The sequence below is a fragment of the Erinaceus europaeus genome, chromosome 6 (genome assembly GCF_950295315.1).
Source record: "Erinaceus europaeus chromosome 6, mEriEur2.1, whole genome shotgun sequence".
Classification (NCBI taxonomy): domain Eukaryota; kingdom Metazoa; phylum Chordata; class Mammalia; order Eulipotyphla; family Erinaceidae; genus Erinaceus; species Erinaceus europaeus.
Genome location: NC_080167.1, coordinates 63,937,519 through 63,957,956, shown reverse-complemented (window position 1 = coordinate 63,957,956; position 20,438 = coordinate 63,937,519). Strand labels below are relative to the sequence as shown.

The 20,438-nt window shown below is 46.7% G+C and overlaps 1 protein-coding gene across 9 annotated transcripts in view; it reads left to right on the top strand.

Moving 5' to 3' along the window:
- Positions 1-4,049, top strand: part of LARP4B (La ribonucleoprotein 4B) — an 80,193-nt gene extending 76,144 nt beyond the window's left edge. For all 9 annotated transcript variants that reach the window (XM_060192381.1, XM_060192383.1, XM_060192380.1 and 6 more), the window contains one exon: positions 674-4,049. In XM_060192381.1, coding sequence (XP_060048364.1) covers positions 674-943 — 270 coding nt within the window. In that variant the 3' untranslated portion in view covers positions 944-4,049. The remainder of the gene's footprint in view (positions 1-673) is intronic.
- Positions 4,050-20,438: the final 16,389 nt, after the last annotated feature.

The following is a 20,438-nucleotide window of genomic DNA, read 5'->3' as shown; positions in this document are numbered from 1 at the left end:
GCCCTTTGCAGTGGAATACTTTGAAGTTGAAGAGGACCATGCCTCTTCTGCTTCTCGACAGCCACTACGAACAGCGGCATGGTGGGATAGGAGAGGCAGGTGGATGTGGACATGACTGCTTTTCTGTCTTTTCAGGATTTCCATGTTGATCCAGAATGCTCCAGACCCGGGGGCTTGGGGGGGGGGGGGCAGTTACTGACAATACTTTACCTCAGTACCTTTTTAAATTTGCTCCACTTAAAAAAGACATTTCTGGGGGCGGGCCGGGCAGTAGCGCAGCAGGTTAAGTGCGTATGACATGAAGTGCAAGGACCGGCATAAAGATCCCGGTTCGAGCCCCCGGCTCCCCATCTGCAGGGATGTCACTTCACAAGTGGTAAAGCAGATCTTCAGGGTCTATCTTTCTCTCCTCCTCTCTGTCTTCCCCTCCTTTCTCCATTTCTCTCTGTCCTATCCAACGTTGACATCAATAACAGCAATAATTACAACAATAAAACAAGGGTAACAAAAGGGAATAAAAAATCTTTTTTAAAAAAAGAAGCTAAGTTGGTGAAGCTGAAAACTTAAGCAGAACGCTGTGGTACCAAAAGATCTTTGAATTTGGTCAAAAGTGGATGTTTTCTGGTGTTGTCATTGTGTGTGTTTGTGATCGCAGAGTTTATCTGTTTCTCAGGAACTGAGGAAACCCAGCTATGCAGAGATTTGCCAGAGGACAAGTCGAGAGCCCTCATCCCCACTGCCACCACAGAAGGAACAAAAGCCACACACAGCCACTTGTGGGAAGGACGAGAAGAAGCTAGCTGAGACCGAGCCAGCCGCCCCCAAGTCCTATCCAGGAGCACCCAGAGACCAGCGGAGGCCGCCAGGTCGCCGGCCCTCACCCCCTGCCGTGGGGAAGCGTCTGCACCGAGAACAGAGCAGCCCCCCCAAGTCTCCCCAGTGATCATGAGGTCTGGGAGGGAGGGGAGCACAGAGGCCAGCAGGATCTGCCCGCTCGACCAGAAGAGTGAGCCGCTGGTTGGAGCTTGCATCAGAGGCCACAAGAGGCCTGCAGTTACATTTCTCCCAAGTCGATTTCCCCCTCTTGAAAAAAAAAAAATCTATTTTTCAGGATTTCATTAATATAAACCTTATTTTAGGTTGGTGCTTAACTGGAAGTGATGCATAAGTCTGATTTTTTCAGGATAGAAAATGCATTTATCCTAACAAATTGATATTTTTTATTAAGCCCCCATACGGCTATGAATGCAAGCTATATGTAGTGAGTTTTTCTAAATTAAGCGGAATTGTGCTACTTCATTTTTTAAAATAACTGGCTAGCAAGTGCATATCTCTAAATGTCCAGAGGAGCAGGGGGTTGGCGCCATGTGCTGGGCCATTCTGAATCCAGCCCAATTCTGAACCAGTGGGCAATCTGAGGGCACGCAGAGGCCTGGACCCTTGAGTTTGATGTACTGCAAGCAAGTAACCAGCGGCTCACTCCAGTCTCCAGCGGCTAAGATGTAAGATAAATTCGAAGCACATTGTGAATAGAACCTTAAATGGAAGCATAAACTTGGCTGCCCACTGCCGTGTTAGGCAAAATTATACGCTGTGTGATGCTGTGTGGCCCCTCGGGCTGGCAGGAGTGTGTGAGTGCCCGGGGTTCCCACAGAAGCATTGTAGATACAGGAGAGGATAGTGGTGTGGAGGCTAGAGTTCCCATTCTCTCTACCTCTAGGCTGAGGATACTGATCCCTGGGAGGGCTGCTCCCTGAGGAAGAAAGAGTGCACTAAAACTCTGTTTGTGATAAAGTTAGACATAAATTATTTTGTTTTAAAATGCCTAAATTCTTTAAGTATTCTAAGCAGCAGACTTTCCAATATTTCTGCTAAATGTAACCATACAGCTTATTCCATAAAATGTTATTTAACAAGACTGAGTTATTTTTTCTTTAACAATTATTTCCATCCAATATTTAAAGACTTGAATTTTATTTAAACTTGAAAATGACTTTGCCTTAACTTTTGTATAAGACAGCTTAGAGTTCCTGGAGCCCGGCCCCTGGGTGGCAAGTGGATTACAGAGTTACTCAGTTTTGTGGGATCTGCTGTCACTAGTTTTGCTGAGTAAGAAACTGTAGTACAGAGCTAGCAGTAGTGTTTGTAATATACCTTGAAGATCTTAAACAGTTGATCTTTTTTCAGATTGTGAAAAATCCTGTAAATTCAAATAGTCAATACTGTATTAAATACGTGCACTTGGGCGTGTGTGCTTGGCTTGTACAGTTGTAAATAATCAGAACATATTAAAAAGGTACCCTAAAGAGAAAAACCTGATAAAAATTATTGATATATTATAAATGTTGCTATTGAGCTGGATGTAGATAAACTAAATGTTGTGGTTTGAATATTCTAATTTGTTGAGGTTTTTTTTTTTTTCCTCTTTTTTTTTTTTCTCTCTTATGCTGGTGTGTTGAACTGATTCTGCCTCTTTGCTGCTGCAAACGGGTAATGGAAAGTCTTTATTAAAGTCTTGCGAAATCTTCACGCTATTTTAAAGTATGTAAATATGTACTAATCATATCTAATGTGAAAGTGTTTTTGAAGTTTGATATAAAGAGAGCAGAAGCTGGCAGGATCTTCCAAGTGAAAGATAATCTACTGCTTACAATCATCAGTAGCTAAGCATGATTGGCCCTGCCCTGCCCGAGGAAAGAAGTCCCAGTGCATTGAATATTTCCCTCAAGCAGTCACCATTATCCCAGTATCTAGAAATACACACAGTGCTCACAGTTGCAAGAATCTATAAAAGGAACAGGGAAATTCCTTTCCTACTAGTTGTCAACTTGCTGACTGAAAGAAAGGGGAAAAAATCAGGAGGAGCAGACCTCTTATAGCTTCACTGTTAGATGCTGTGGAAAGAGCTGGCAGAGCGCACCACACCCTGGGTCTCTGATGCTGCAGCCTCTGCTGAGGGAGGAGTGAGATGGGCAGACTCGCCCTGTGCAGCTCAGATTCTGCCCTCCAGAGGCGGTTGTGTGAGAGGCCTTCTGCGGCCGCGCGAGCTGTATACTGCAGGGATGGCGCAGTGGTGGTCACTGGGGTTACCGCAGAGACAGGAGCAGTGGTGTCCTGTGGATTGTCACTGGGACAAGACAGGTGGTCACTGGATTACTGCAGGGCCAGGATGGGCAGCCACTGGATTACCACAGGGCGGCATGGTAGCAGCAGGGCCAGCAGTAGGAGCTGTACTTTGTGGTCCTGTCCTGCCGCCGCCGCCAGCTCCAGGCTCTGCATCTGTGTCCCTGCAGCCACAGTCTGCTGCATCAAGAGTCAAGACTGTGCTTTGCTGTGATGTCTAGGGCATCCTTTTGGATTCGGCAAAAGTCAAGTGCCAGCCGGCTATATACAGACTATACCAGGGTCTTTCTCATGTTTCCTGGAAGGACGGAGGTCAGCAAGAAACAGTGAGGCAGGAACATGTAGACACACAGGCCCAGTTAATTTCTAATTGTGACTTTCCTGTCCCCGGCAGTGCCTCAGGGTACAGAATCAGTACATGATCACAAGTGGCATTTTAACGTGTACAACTGTGTGATGATGCATACCACTGGCAGTAGAAGACGTGGCCCCCATCTCAGCAGACATGAAGTTCACATAGAGTAGTTGCCTTCTGAAGTGTCAGGATGTTTGTGCTTGGCCCTCCGGTTCCCCATCATTGCTTGTCACCGTGGGTGGCAGAGCCCATAGAGCTGCTGGATGGGTCCCATCTCTGCAGTCTCCGTGCGCAGCCTGGCTCTCCGCTGGCCCCACTGCTGAGTGTGCTTGAAACTGGGACACAGAGCAGAGACAATCACGTCCGAGAACCAGTGGCTGTGGTCCACAGAGACGCAGAACGCGGAGCTTCTTGAGGGCTTTTTGTTTTTCTTCTGATTCTTTTCATTAAGACTGGAATCAAGCTTACGTGTAAACTATTGGTAATTTAAGTTTCTTTGTGTCATTCAGTGTAAAATGGTCTAATTTGGGGGAAAATGTAGTTTATGAAAAATAAAAATTTAGGCACTGTCTAGTTTTTGTTTTGATTTTTTTTTTAATTTCTTTATTGGAGGATTAATGGTTTACAGTCGACAGTAAAATGCAATAGTTTGTATATATGTAACATTTCCCAGTTTTCCACATAACAATTCAACCCCCACTAGATCCTCCTGTGCCATCCCGTTCCTGGACCTGAGCCTTCTCCCCACCCCCAGAGTCTTTACTTTGGTGCAGTAGACTTCAGTAGAACTTCAGTCCAAGTTCTGCTTTGTGTTTTCCCTTCTGTTCTTGTGATTTTTTTATTATTATTATTATTAAAATTTTCTTGAGGAATTCTTCTTTTAAAAACAAAGTTGTTGGGGTCGGGCAGTAGCACAGAGGGTTAAGTGCAAGAATCCCGGTTCGAGTCTGCAGGTGTCTCTTTCTCTCCCCCTCTCTGTCTTCCCCTCCTCTTTGGATTTCTCTCTGTCCTACCCAACAGCAACAATAACTACAGCAAGGTCAACAGAATGGGAAAAATGGCTTCCGGGAGCCGTGGTTTCCTAGTACAGGCACTGAGCCCCAGCAAAAAACCTGGAGGAAAAAAAAGAAGATACTGTCTGCTGCACACGTGACATCTGGCTACCTAGCTTGTACATGGGACAAGTGTATATGTGCAGTTTGGGGTTCCCGTCACTTCCTGTTTACATGAAGTCAGGACTCGGGTGCCAGGTGGTGACACACCTGGTTAAGCACACACATTATTACCATGTGCAAGGACCGGTGTTTAAGCTCCTGCTAACCCCCTGCAGGGAGTGGGGGCGCTTCCCAAGTGGTGAAGCAGGTCTGCAGGTGTCTTTCCCTCTTTCTCTCCTTTCAGTTTCTATCTGTCCTATCAGTAAAATAGAAGGGGAAGAAAAGGTCACTGGGAGAGGTAGATTGGTAGTGCTGGCACTGAGCCCTGGCAGTAAGCCTGGTGGCAATAGAAAACTTAAAAAAAAAATGCACAAGTTTTTTTACTTTAAAGTGAAGGACTCGGGGTCCAAGCAGTAGCGCAGAGGGTTAAGCGCACATGGTGCAAAGCGCAAGGGCCGATGTAAGGATCCCGGTTCGAGCCCCTGGCCCCCCACTTGCAGGGGGTCGCTTCACAAGTGGTGAAGAAGGACTGCAGGTGTCTGTCTCTCTCTCTGTCAACCCCTACCCTCCCAGTTTCTGGCTGGCTGTCCAATAAATAAATATTTTTTTAAAAACTTCAAATAAAATAAAGTGAAGGACTCAGAGGAAATCCCCAAGTATGTCCCAGATAATGAGAGCAGATTTGCCTGGGCCAGGCTCTCCTGTTCTAGTGCCAGTTGACTGTGTCTCACAAGATCTCTCCGTAAAGTACCATAACATTGATGGCAGTCCTGGTGACTTGACTGTTGAGCATCCAGAGCTGTGGCTCCCAAGAGCAGCACTGGCCTGAACATGGGGCAGGGCAGATGTGGGTAGGTGTCCTCCCCTCTACACAGCTGGAGTTGCATCTCCTCTTTATCCAACTCTCACTCTAATCAGGTGTCTTCCTAGTTGTCAAGTTTCAGTGTACCTGGAGTCCGGTGGTAGCACAGCGGGTTAAGCGCACGTGGCCCAAAGCGCAAGGACCGGCATAAGGATCCCGGTTTGAGCCCCCGGCTCCCCACCTGCAGGGGGAGTCGCTTCACAAGTGGTGAAGCAGGTCTGCAGGTGTCTTTCTCCTGTCTTCCCCTCCTCTCTCGATTTTTCTCTGCCCTATCCAACAATAATGACATCAATAACAATAAGGGCAACAAAAGGGAATAAATATTTTTTAAAAAGTTTCAGAGTACCTTATATTTTGGCAGCTTTTCAGTGCTTTCATTCACTTCCATGCTGTGAAAATCTTAGTCTGGTTGAATCCTCTCCAGTCATCCAGACTTGTGGAGCGGGTGGGTGGGGACAAGTGTCCTTGGTCATCAGCATAGCTGTGTGCAGGTGTATTCTTCTCCACTGACCTGCAGTCATGCTGTGCTCAGAGTTCCTGCATGTGCTCAGACCTTCAGGCTCTTGTCCGTCATCTGCAGCTGTCTACTGACACCATCGGATTTCAGCACCCATCATCTGCATTGTGAGCATCTTCGTCCTATCAAAAAAGAAAAAGAAAGATCACCAGGAATGGTGGATCCATTGTGCAGGCATCAAGTCCCAGCAGCAACCTGGTGACAATTTTAAAAAAGTAAACCTACAGGGGTCAGGCGGTAGCACAGCGGGTTAAGCACATGTGGCGCAAAGCACAAGGACCAGTGTAGGGATCCCAGTTTGAGCCCCCGGCTCCCCACCTGCAGGGGAGTCGCTTCACAGGCGGTAAAGCAGGTTTACAGGTGTCTATCTTTCCCTCTCTCTGTCTTCCCCTCGTCTCTTCATTTCTCTGTCCTGTCCAACAACAATGACAGCAATAACAACAACAATAATGACAACAGCAATGATGAACAAGGGCAACAAAAGGGAAAAAAAATAGCCTCCAGGACCAGTGGGTTTGTGGTGCAGGCACCGAGTTACAGCAATAACTGGAGGCAAAAAAAAAGAAGTAAACCTACACACAACTTTTGGCCACACACACAAATTAACTCAGAGTGCATTGATAACCATATGTAAGACCTGAAACCACAAAATACATTGAAGAAAACAGGCAGGCAGGAAACTTCTAGGCATTGGTTTTGATGTTGTCTTCATGATCATGTCTCCCAAGGCAAGGGGAGAAAAAAAATAAAAGGAAGTACATGAAACTAAAGCTTCTTGGGAGTCAGGTGGTAGAGCAGCGGGTTAAGCACACATGGCACAAAGCGCAAGGACCGGCATAAGGATCCCGGTTGGAGCTCTGGCTCCCCACCTGCAGGGGAGTCGCTTCACAGGCAGTGAAGCAGGTCTGCAGGTGTCTGTCTTTCTCTCCCCCTCTCTGTCTTTTCCTCCTCTCTCCATTTCTCTGTCCTATCATACAACGATAACATCAATAACAATAACTACAACAACAATGAAAAACAAGAGCAACAAAAGGGAAAATAATATTTAAAACAAGAAGAAGAAAGAAAGAAACTAAAGCTTCTTTGCAGCAAAAGAAACTCCTTAAAATGAAAAGACAGTCTACTGGATGGGAGAAAGTATTTGAATTTCACAGCTGCCAAAGGGATTATATATATATATATAATATGCAAAGCGCAAGGACCTGTGTAGATTCTGCTTCAAGCCCCCGGCTCCCCACCTGCAGGGGGGTATCTTCACAGGCAATGAAGCAGGTCTGCAGATGTCTCTTTTAATATTTATTTTCCCTTTTGTTGCCCTTGTCTTTTTATTGTTGTAGTTATTTTTTTATATTTATTTTTTCTCTTTTGTTGCTTTTTAAAAAATTGTTGTAGTTATTGTTGTTATTGATGTCATCGTTGTTAGATAAGACAGAGAAATGGAGAGAGGAGGGGAAGACAGAGCAGGGAGAGAAAGAGAGACACCTGCAGACCTGCTTTCACTGCCTGTGTATAGACTCCCCTGTAGGTGGGGAGCCTGGGGTTCGAACCTGAACCTTACGCCGGTCCTTGCACTTAACACCACGTGTGCTTAACCCGCTGTGCTACTGCCCGACTCCCTGTTGTAGTTATTTTTATTGTTGTAGCCAGCCTGCACTGCCATCCATCTGTGTCCACTCATGCCCACCTGCATACAGCACCTGCAGACCTGAGGCCAAGGCCGGCCTAAGGCCCAGATGCCTACCTTTGGTGGGACAGAGCTCCTGGGGCCTGCTGAGCCTTTCCTGGCTCGTCCACAGGCCCTCCCACCAGCTCTGAAATAAACTGTCCACTCTAGAACAATGACCTCAGCTTCTTTGAGAACAGGCCTGGGAGCTCTTGGGGAACCTTCCCCTTCCTCCACACCCCATCTACGGCACCCCAGGAGCTCTTGTGTTAGGCCCTGTGGGCAGGGAGGGCCTGTCTGAACCAGAGCTTTGCGGGCAGTTTGTAAGCCACTAGGAAAGATGACCAGGGAGGCGAGTGACCATCCAGAGTGACTCGGGGGAACCCTGGGGGAGCACAGAGAGGCAAATGGGTTGTGCTAAGGGGCTGCTGTCCTCCATGGGGAGAGCCAGAGCAATGGGTCCACTCAGCCTGCTGATGCTTCTCTCTCCAGGCCTCCGACAATACACAGGACTCCGGAGCTGTGGCCAAGGGCCTTCCAGCTGCTGATGCTGAGGGTGAGTTGACGTCCCACAGGCAGAGATCCCAGAAGCTTGGCAGTCCTGTTTCTAGAAGCCGGCTGAGGGCTGAGCTAGTGTGTAAGAATTTCCACGGTGAAACAGAATTTGCAGAAGTACTTTTGGTGGGGGATCCCCAAGGGAGTAAGGCTGCCCACATATCCTGCTGCCGACACCAGGGTGGGGGTGGGGGTGGGGGGCACAGTCTTAAAGAAGATGTATTGATATGGAGCCAGCGCCCAGATACAGGGCAGTGGGGTGGACCGCAAGGAGTCAGGTCTGGGTGGAGATATTTTAGAGTTTGGCTGTGCAGTCTCTCCAGCAATGGACCCAGATCACCCTGCCATCTGGCTGGTGTCCTGGAGCTGAAGGTGACGTCACTTCTGCAGGTAACAGCAGTTGTCACTGGCTCTGTGGCATTTTTGGTGCCCTTGACACCGTGTAAGGTCCCACCATGAGGGAGCCCCCTGCACTCGCCTGGGTCCCGAACCCACTTAGGATAGGTTGATTGTGTGTGTGTTTAACGGGGCTCATTCAGGCTGTCCTGCTGTGGGGGGACGTACTCCTCACTCCCCAATCATCAGAGCCTTGGGCAGGGCACAGCAGTGGGGACTCAGAGCCACAGGGAGCAGGGAGAGTTCAGTCACCAGAGCCTCACACAATCATGGCCAGGACACTCTGCCCAGGATGGAGATTTTTGAGTGTCTGGGAAAGCTGGTGCTAGCCTTGGGGACTATGTTGCAAAGCAGGCTGGCTTAGGGACTTTATCCTGTGAGTGGTGGCTTGCCACCTGCCCTATGTCTCCTGCACTTCTGGGTCTGCCACCTGCCCTGAAAGCTCAATCTTGACACATCGGTCCTTTCCAAATGGGTGAGTGGCTCCAAGGAACTGGGTTTGAGCCCCCGCCCCCCCACCTGCAGGGAGGAGACTTCATGAGTGGTGAAGCAGGTCTGCAGATGTCTCTCTCTCTCTCTCCCCCCCCCTTTATCTTCCCTCCACTCTCCATTTCTCTGTCCTATCAAGTTTAAATAAAATTATCCCCCCAAGTGGTCTGGGAAGTGGCTCAACTGGTAGAGCATGGGATTTCCACGCCTGAGGCTCTTGGTTGGAGCCTCACAGTTACATGTCCCGGAGTGGCTCTGTGGCCTGTCTCTTGAAATTCCTATATGTAAAAAAAAAAATAATGACAACCCATTAAATAAAAGTAATAACTTTCGGAGCAACCATTTCTACAAATGCTGAGATTCCATGCTTTTTCACAACTGAGTTGTATTCCACTGTGTAGATATGCCACATCATTGCCCACTTATCAGCTGATGAACACGTAGGCTTATAGCTCCTACCTGTTTTTTTGTTTGTTTGTTTGTTTGTTTTGCTTTTGCCTCCAGGGTTATTGTTGGGGCTTAGTGCCCGCACCATGAATTCACTGGTCCTGGAGGCCATTTTCTCCCCTTTTGTTGCCCTTGTTGTTGTAGCCTTGTTGTGGTTATTATTGTTCTTGTTGATGTCATTTGTTGTTGGATAGGACAGAGAGAAATGGAGAGAGGAGAGGAAGACAGAGAGGGGGAGAGAAAGACAGACACCTGCAGACCTGCTTCACCGCCTGTTAAGTGACTCCCCTGTAGGTGGGGAGCCGGGGCTTGAACCAGGATCCTTAGGCGGGTCCTTGCGCTTTGCGCCAGGTGCGCTTAACCCGCTCCACTACCGCCCGACTCCCACTCCTGCCTGTTTTCACGGGGGCTGCAATGAACAAGCGGTACAGTTATAACTTCATATTAGTGTTTTCTTCTTTTTCTTTTTTTGCCTCCAGGGTTATTGCTGGGCTCAGTGCCTGCACCATGAATCCACTGCTCCTGGAGGCCATTTTCTTCCACCTTTTTGTTGCCCTTGTTGTTGTAGCCTTGTTGTGGTCATTATTGCTGCTGTTGATGTCGTTGTTGTTGGATAGGACAGAGAGAAATGGAGAGAGGAGGGGAAGACAGAGAGGGGGAGAGAAAGATAGACACCTGCAGACCTGCTTCACCGCCTGTGAAGCGACTCCCCTGCAGGTGGGGAGCCGGGGGCTCGAACAGGGATCCCCACTCCGGTCCTTGCGCTTTGCGCCACCTGCGCTTAACCCGCTGCGCTACCGCCTGACCCCGTTTTCTTTTCTTTTCTTTTTTTTTTTGGGTGGGGTAATACACAGAAATGGAATTACTGGATCATAAGGAATTTTTTTTAATTTTTGAGAAATTTTCAATTTTTTCCCCTCCAGTGTTATTGCTGGGGCTCGGTGCCTGCACTACGAATCCGCTGCTCCTGCAGGCCATTTTTTTTCCATTTTGTTACCCTTGTTGTTGTAGTTATTGTTATTGATGCCACTGACGTTGTTGTTGGATGGGACAGAGAGAAATCAAGAGGGGAGAGGAGACAGAGAAGGGGAGAGAAAGACACCGAGGAGAATTAGGCGGTAGCACAGCGGGTTAAACACACGTGGTGCAAAGTGCAAAGACCGGTATAAGGATCCCAGTTTGAGCCCCTGGCTCCCAACCTGCGGGGGAGTCACTTCACAGGTGGTGAAGCAGGTCTGCAGGTGTCTTTCTCTTTCCCTGTCTTCCCCTCCTCTCTCCATTTCTCTGTTGTATCCAACAACGACATCTATAACAACTGTGCAGTCTTCACAGTGACCTCCCCTTATCTGGAGGCCCATCGGCCAGTCTGCAGAAGGTTTCAGGCAGTGCCCTCTTCACATCTGGCTTCCCTGAAGCTAGAGTCACTGCAGTGGCAGGAGTGGGCGAAACTGAATCTGGGGTCCTACCACCAGCGACTAGTGGGCCTGGGAGTGCAGCGAGGTGTGGACCAGACTTGGAGCGCCCAGCAGGGTGGGTGGACTCCAGGCCCAGGTGGGGTAACGTGGCATGGTAACCTGTGGTCTACCAGGTGTGCCACTGCTCAGCCCTTCTATTTCTAATCCCATGTCCCCAGACGTCAAAAAATCAGCCCTGAGTGCTAAGAACATACTCAGAGTTCTTGCTGTATTCTAGAACCTTCCATAACTGGTTTCTGGCACATCTCACTCCTTCCCCACCCCAACTGCTCTCTTGTAAAACATCTACACCACCTTGTAAGTTCGCCTTGTAAACATCTACACCGCCTCTTCCCTTCCTGCCTCCTGGCTCAATGCATCTCCCAGGTGTGTTGGGGCCCCGGGGCAGCCCAGGATGTGGAGGGTGCAGCCAGTGGTCACTGCACTGCAAGCATGATGTCAAAGTGCTTGTGCTGATAACGGGGCCCGAATGAGGGAGGGGAAGTCCCAGCTCTTGTCGTCCTCAGACACAGCTCCTGAGCCAGGATTACCTGCGTGTCAGAGCAAATCTCACCCCTTCAGTCAGCAACGTCAGGATCTTATCAGAGCAGGTGGCAGCCCTGCAGTGTGCACCTCCATTTCCGCCCTGGTAGACTCCAGGGATGTTCCCTGTCACCTGGCCCAGACACCCGAGCAGCTGGCGCGGGGCCCAAGGGACATCAACCCTTAATCACCGGCAGCCCGAGAACTTGAGACGGCAGCTCAGCTGACACTGCCAAGCAGCCGTGTCTGGGAAGTGAAAAGACACAGGTAAGTGTGACTGATAAAGACACCACGGCAGCTGCCACACCACCCGTCCTGCTGGAAGCAGCAGCGGGACGGTACCTGTTGGTCTCACTGCTCGTCTCACATCTCGGACTCCTGCTGTGCGTGTCTCTGTGCAGGGGCCCACCCTGCATCATGCACCTCTCCAGTCCTCTCTGCTCACTGGTGTTGGCTGCCATGGCCTGAGCAGTCTGTCAAGGCTTTGTCCTCACCTTTGTCCCTCTAGGTGCAAGCTGTGTGCAACAGTAAAACATCAGCCGGGAGGGGAGGCTGGGAGTACAGGAGACAGCTCACCCAGCAAAGTGCATGCTTTGTCATGCACAAGGATCCAGGTTCAAGCCCCCAGATGCCACTTGGAAGCACCATGTAAAGGTGAAGCTTCATAAATTATGGAGCAGTGCTGTGGTGTCTCTCCTCTCTCCCGCTCTGTCTCAGATGAATAGTCTACTGGGAGTGCTGGAATCACACAAACAGGAGACTTCAGCAGGGGTGAAGGAGTTGGCAGCATGATGCTAATTGTAATAATAATAAATCAACCTTACAATTATGTGATGTGTTAATAGAACTCTGAGGAGTGCATGATTTAATATGCTCTTGCACTGCTGTATTTTTTAAAATATATTTTTTTATTTATTCCCTTTTGTTGCCCTTGTAGTTTTATTGTTGTAGTTATTATTGTTGTTGTTATTGATGTTGTTGTTGGATAGGACAGAGAGAAATGGAGAGAGGAGGGGAAGACAGACAGGGGGACAGAAAGATAGACACCTGCGGACCTGCTTCACCGCCCGTGAAGCGACTCCCCTGCAGGTGGGGAGCCGGAGGCTGGAACCGGGATCCTTATGCCGGTCCTTGTGCTTTGCGCCACGTGTGCTTAACCCACTGCGCCACCGCCCGACCCCTGCAGCTCTCATTTCTATGCATTGGACCATCAAGACCAAGCAGCACATGGTTCTTTTTTATAATCTTGAGGTCTTTTTTTTTAATTAATCCTTTAAATATTTCTTTAATTTAAATAGAAAGATACTGATCAGAGCACTGCTCAGCTCTGGCTTATGGTTGATGCTGGGGATTGAAACTGGGACCTTTGTTGCCTCAGACATGAGTCTTTTGCATCACCATTATGCATTTCCCCAGCCCATGATCTTGAAGTCTTGACATAGATAAACCCTACCTAGCTTTCTTTTAATTTTTAAAAATATTTATTTATTTATTTTCCCTTTTGTTGCCCTTGTTGATTTTCATTGTTGTAGTTATTGATGTTGTCATTGTTAGATAGGATAAAGAGAGAAATGGAGAGAGGAGGGGAAGACAGAGAGGAGGAAAGAAAGACAGACACCTGCAGACCTGCTTCACTGCCTGTGAAGTGACTCCCCTGCAGATGGGGAGCCGGGGGCTTGAACTGGGATCCTTACACAGGTCCTTGCGCTTTGCACTACCTTCACTTAACCCACTGTGCTACCGCCTGACTCCCCCTACCTAGCTTTTTTCAGTAGTGTCACAACTGTTCCTGGCTTTCCATAGAAATTTGATAACTGAAACTGAAACTGGAGTATTGCACCAAAGTAAAAGACTCTGGGGTGGGTGAGGGGGAGAATACAGGCCCTTCAGAGGACCTAGTGGGGGATGTATTGTTATATGGAAAACTGAGAAATGTTATGCATGTACAAACCATTGTATTTACTGTCGATAGTCAAATATTAATTACCCAATAAAAACTATTTAAAATAAATAAATAATAAAAAAAGAAATTTGATAATTGAACTGGCAAAATAGCTCATTTGCATAGTGTGTTGCTTTGCTGTGTGTAAAATCCAGGTTTGAGCCTGATCTCTCGACATTTAAGGAAGCTGGGATCTCTTTAACTTTTACCTTGCTCCCTGCACGTGGGGAGCCGGGGCTCGAACCGGGATCCTTACACGACTCCATGTGCTTTGTGCCACCTGCGCTTGACCCTCTGCGCTACCACCTGACTCCCTCTTTATTTTATTTTTACCAGAGCACTGTTCAGCTCTGGTTTATGGTGGTGCAGGGGATTGAATCTGGGACTTTGGAGCCTCAGGCACAAGAGTCTCTTTGCATAACCATTATGCTACCTACCCTCTGCCCGAAGATTTTATTTATTAATGAGCAAAAGAGAAGGGAAAGAGAGAAAGAACACCAGATATTACTCTGGTACATGTGCTGCCAGGAATTAAACTTAGAGCCTCATGCTTGAGAATCCAACATGATAAACCCAGTCACTTCCTGGACAGCCCCACAAGTAACTTAAAAGATTTATTAGTGGGGCAGGCTAGATAGCATAATGGTTATGCAAAGAGACTCTCATGCCTGAGGCTTTAAAGTCCCAGGTTCAACCCCCTGCATCACCATAAGCCAGAACTGAGCAGTACTCTGGTAAAAAAAAAAAAAAAAAGTAAAAAAATTGCTAGTTAGTATTTTTGCCAATGTCTGAGTTTCACCTTTCTGGGTCTAACCTTCAGGTAGAGAGAGCCAGAGGGAGTGGTCCATTAGGTGGCACAGTGGGTAAAGCATTGGACTCTCAAGCATGAGGTCCCAAGTTCAGTCCCTGGCAGCACATGTACCAGAATGATGTCTGTTTTTTTCTCTCTCTTCCTTTTTCATTAATAAATAAATAAAATCTTTTTTTTAAGATTTTATTTATTTATGAGAAAGATAGGGGAGAGGAGAGAGAAAGAACCAGACATCACTCTGGTACATGTGCTGCCAGGAATTGAACTCAGGACCTCATGCTTGAGAGTCTAGTGCCTTAGCCACTGTGTCACCTCCTGGACCACAATAAATAAAATCTTAAAGAGAGGTTGAGAGAGAGCCCCAGAGGGAATGACACTACCCAGTAAAGGTTCCTCTAGGACAGTGGGAGCCGGACTGGGACCTGGGTACACACACCCTCCCAGGGAAGCTATCTTGCTGTCCTAGAAAGTATTTTTAGGTCTCTTTGGAGTTACTTGAGGTTCTTGAAACACATTTTGTGAAATAGCAAATAGAGCCAACATACATTTTGCTAGAGACTCAGCCCACCTTTTTTTTCAGAATGCTCAATATTCGATACATACACATATACATTTAATCAAAGTTCATTTTCTGGAAAAGTGAGCTGGAAGGTTGTGCAGCAGCTATAACATTGGACTTGCAGAAATGAGGTCCTGAGTTCAGTCACTAGCATTACATGTGCCAGAGTGGTGCTGGGGTTCTCTCTCCTCTCCTGTTAATATCTGAATAATTTTTTTAAGACAGGTATTTCCCTTTTATCCTAAAAGTTTGATGTTGGGGGGCAGGTGGTAGCGTACAGGGTTAAGCGCACATGGCACAAAGCACAAGGACCCATACAAGGATCCCCGTTTGAGCTCCCGGCTCCCCACCTTCTGGGGAGTCGCTTCACAGGCGGTGAAGCAGGTCTGCAGGTGTCTATCTTTCTCTCCCCCTCTCTGTCTTCCCTTCCTCTCTCCATTTCTCTCTGTCCTATCCAACAACAACAATAACAAGGGCAAAAAAAAATGGAGGGAAATGGCCACAGGAGCACTGGATTCGTAATACAGGCACTAAGCCCCATTGATAACTCTGTCAATGTAGATATCCTCTGGTTTGGTTTTCTTTTGTCTTGTTTCTTTGCTTGTTTGTTTTAACCAGAGCTCTGCTCAACTCTAGATTATTGTGATCTTCTTCTTCTAGCGTTTGCCCTTCTTCCGTAGCCAGTCAACAGCGTCAGGTTGAGCCTGATGTAAAGTTTCGAGACCTCCTTTGAATCTGGAGAGGTGGCAGTCGTTGACTATGTGGGTCATAATGGTCTGTCTGTAGCGATGATAGGATTGAACATGGAGCCTTTGGTGCCCCAGGCAAGAAAGTCTTTTCTCATAACCTTTATGCTATCTTCCCCAGCTCATGGACGCAATCTATTTTCAGGCTGCTAGCTGCCAAGAGCTATTGAAGTACTAAGCATAATTGTAGTCTAACTTTCAAATGAAGGGAGAAAAACAAGAAGGCATTTTAGAGTAGATTGTGTTCTCTTTCTTTCTTTTTTTTTTTTCTACATTTATTTATTTATTTTTATTTGATAGGAAGAGATTAATTGTAAGGGAAGGGGAGGGAGAGAGAGAGGGAGGGAGAGAGGGAGGGAGGGAGAGACACACACACACACACACATACAGAGAGAGAGAGAGAGAGAGAGAGAGAACACTACCAAACTGCTATATGGCTCATGAAGCTTCTCCCCTGCAGGTGGGGACCAGGAGTTTGAACTCCCGTCCCTGTGCATTGCCATGTTTGCACTCAACGCAGTGTGTCACCATCTGACCCTATCATGCTCCATTCTCCTTCTCCTTCTCCTCCTCCTCCTCTTCCTCCTTCTTCCTTCAGGGTTATTTTGGGGGCTTGGTGCAGGTACTATGAATCTACTGCTCCTAACAGCTATTTCCCCCCCCCCCATTTTAATGGATAGGAATGAGGTGTAAACCCTGCAGGTGGGGGGAGGGGATCGAACCCAGATCCATGTGCTTCTTGCTGTGTGCACCACTGCCTGGCTCCCATCATGCTTTTTTCTAAATTTTATTTATTTATTTATTTTCCTTTTTTGTTGTCCTTGTTTTTATCATTGTTGTAGTTATTATTATTGTTGTTATTGATGTTGTTGGATAGGACAGAGAGAAATGGAGAGAGGAGAGGAAGACAGAGAGGGGAAGAGAAAGACACCTGCAGACCTGCTTTACCACTTGTGAATCAACCCCCCTGCAGGTGGGGAGTCGGGGGCTCGAACTGGGGTCCTTACGCTGGTCCTCAAGTTTCGCACTACGTGTGCTTAACCCCCCTGTGCTACAACCTGACCCCCTCCCATCATGTTTTACAAATTTTTTTTTTTTTGCTTCCAGGTTTATCACTGGGGTTCAGTGCCTACACTATGAATCCACTGCTCCTGGAGGCTATTTTTTCCCTTTTGTTGCCCTTCTTGTTTATCATTATTGTTGTTGTTATTGCTGTCGTTGTTGTTGGATAGGACAGAGAAAAATGGAGAGAGGAGGGGAAGACTGCAAGGGGGAGAGAAGGATAAGACACCTGCAGACCTGCTTCACCACCTGTGAAGCGACCCCCTGCAGGTAGGGAACCAGGGGCTTGAACCAGGATCCTTTCGTAGGTCCTTGCACTTTGCGCCATATGCGCTTAAACCTGCTGTGCTACCGCCCTTTATATATATTTACCACTTGTGAAGCAGACCCTTTGCAGGTGGGGAGTGGGCCAGGCTTGAACCAGGGTCCTTTCACTCGGTGATATGTGTGCTAAGTCAGGCGCACCACCACCTGGCACCCCTACCCCATCATGCTCTTTTCTAAGACACTTGTCTTCATTTTTCTTTCTTCTTTTTTTTTTTTAATCATCCACTCTTTTCTTCCTCGAGATGTTTCGAAGTGGCAAAGAGAACAATGCACTTTAAATTTGTCCTCACAATGTGCAAAGGGTCCCCAAACACTCATTTTTCTCAAAGATCTCATGGCTTAAATGAAGTTAAGTAATTGGAAATTAAATGTAGGGTTTAAAGATTATTTTGTTTAGTGTAATGAGCGCTAGCTTGCCAAACAATTCTGTGATGACTAGAATAATTACATAATCTAATTCTCAGTATTGTGCATGTATAATTACATAAAGTTTTAGGAATATTTCTTGGTTCAAAAATGACATAATGTTCTATATTTATCTAGTTAATGTATTCTCTTAATATCCGTACTAACTTACAGTGTCACCGATTATTAATCTAGCTATTTGGGATCAGGCGAGTTCAGGGTGGAGTGGCCATCGACACCAAATATCTAGTGATTTTGAACCCCTCAATCATCAATTTTCTAGTGAGGCAGTCTTGAGGGCTATCACTCACTATTGCAGGATTTTGGTCTTCTAGTAGTAAATATAATTCTACTTACAACCAACATTTCAACATGGAAAGAACCAAGGAGGTTTCTCCTCTAAGTTAAATGAGTTGAGTTCTTTATATCTGTAAATATTTAGAGCTTTGTAGTAAAGTCTAATGGCACACTCTGCATTCCTGATGGCAGTACCCAGGTCACACACAGGCTCAGGGGTGTAAGAAATGACACAAAGGGGGAGTCGGCGGTAGCACAGCGGTTAAGCACACGTGGTGCAAAGTGCAAGGACCGGTGTAAGGAGCCCTTTTCTAGCCCCTGGCTCCCCACCTGCGGGGGAGTCGCTTCACAGGTGGTGAAGCAGGTCTGCAGGTGTCTATCTTTCTCTCCCCCTCTCTGTCTTCCCCTCCTCTCTCCATTTCTCTCTCTCCTATCCAACAACAACGACATCAATAACAGCTACAACAATTAAAAAAAAAAAAGGGCAGGGAGTCTGGTGGTGGCTCAGCGGGTTAAGCGCATGTGGCGCTAAAGCTCAAGGACCAGACTAAGGATCCTGGTTTGAGCCCCCGGCTCCCCTCCTGCAGGGGAGTCGCTTCACAAACAGGTCTGCAGGTGTCTATCTTTCTCTTCCCCTCTCTGTCTTCCCCTCCTCTCTCCATTTCTCTCTGTCGTATCCAACAACAATGACATCAGTAACAACAATAAGAACTACAATAAAAAACAAGGGCAACAAAAGGGAGTAAATAAGCATTTAAAAATGGAGTAAATAAATAAATATTTAAAAAAACAAAGAAAAAAACAAGGGCAACAAAAGGAAAGAAATAAACAAATATTTAAAAAGAAAAAAAAAAAGAAATGACACAAAGGGGGTGGGTGGTAGAGCCCAGGGTTGAGTTCCAGCCCCTGGTCCCCATGTGTAGGGGGAAGCTTCATGAGCCATAAGACAGTGCCGCAAGTCTCTCTCTTTCTCTCTCCCTCTCTTTCCCCTCTCAGTTTATCTCTGTTGCGACCCCCAATAAATAAATATTTCTGGTCCGGGAGGTGGTGCAGTGGTAAAGCTTTGGACTCTCAAGCATGAAGTCCCAAGTTCGATCCCCAGCAACACATGTGCCAGAGTGATGTCTGGTTCTTTCTCCTCCTACATTTCTCATTAATAAATAAATAAAATCTTTTTTTAAAAAAAGAAATTGTACCCATATGTCAACAACTGTACTATAAGCCATTAGCCCCATCCAATAAAGTGATTTGTTTAAAAATTATTAAAAAAAAGAAAGAAAGAAAGAATGTTTCTGGGGACAGGTGGTGCCGCACCTGAGTTTGAGTGCACGTTACAGTGTGCAGGGACCCAGGTTCAAACCTCCTGGTCCCCACCAGCAGGGGGAGAACTTTCCAAGTGGTGAAGCAGGGCTGCAGGTCTGTCTCTCTCTCTCTCTCTCTCTCTCTCTCTCTCTCCCTCTTTCTGTCTCTGTCTCTCTCTCTCTCTCTGCCTCCAGGGTTATCACTAGGGCTTGGTGCCAGCACTACGAATCCACTGCTCCTGAAGATGATTTTTCCTTCATTTTATTGTATATTTGAAATTGAGAGAGGAGGGGGAGGGAAAGAGGGAAAGAGAAAGACACTTGCAGACTTGTTTCGCTTGTGAATTGACACCCCCCCTCCCCCGCACGTGAGGAGCTGGGGTTCTAACCAGGACCCTTGAGCATGTCCTTGCACTTCATACCATGTGCACTTAACCCGGTGTGCTACCACCCGAGCCTCCATATATCATTTATTTTCTTTCTTGCTTTAGGAACTTTTTAAAAATAAGCTTTTAGGGAGTCGGGCTGTAGCGCAGCGGGTTAAGCGCACGTGGTGCAAAGCGCAAGGACCGGCATAAGGATCCCGGTTCAAGCCCCCAGCTCCCCACCTGCAGGGGAGTCACTTCACAGGCAGTGAAGCAGGTCTGCAGGTGTCTATCTTTCTCTCCCCCTCACTGTCTTCCCCTCCTCTCTCCATTTCTCTCTGTCCTATCCAACAACAATGACATCAATAATAACTACAACAATAAAACAACAAGGGCAACAAAAGGGAATAAATAAATAAAATAAAATATTTTTTAAAAAGACAGAAACTTAAAAAAAATAATAAGCTTTTAAAATATTTTACTTATTTATGAGTATTTTATTTATTCATGAAGAAGATAGGAAGAGAGAGAGAGAGAGAGAGAGAGAGAGAGAAAGACATCACTCTGGTACATGTGCTGCTGGGGATTGAACTCAGAGTCCAATGCTTTATCCACTACACCACCTCCCGGACCAGAAATATTTAATTTATTTTTTGGGGTAGCAACAGAGATAAACTGAGAGGGGAAAGAGTGGGAGAGAGAAAGAGAGAGACTTGTGGCACTGTTTTATGGCTCATGAAGCTTCCCCCTACACATGGGGACCAGGGGCTGGAACTCAACCCTGGGCTCTACCACCCACCCCCTTTGTGTCATTTCTTTTTTTTTTTTTCTTTTTAAATATTTGTTTATTTCTTTCCTTTTGTTGCCCTTGTTTTTTCTTTGTTTTTTAAAAAATATTTACTTATTTACTCCCTTTTTAAATGTTTATTTACTCCCTTTTGTGCCCTTGTTTTTTATTGTAGTTCTTATTGTTGTTGTTACTGATGTCATTGTTGTTGGATAGGACAGAGAAATGGAGAGAGGAGGAAAAGACAGAGAGGGGGAGAGAAAGACAGACACCTGCAG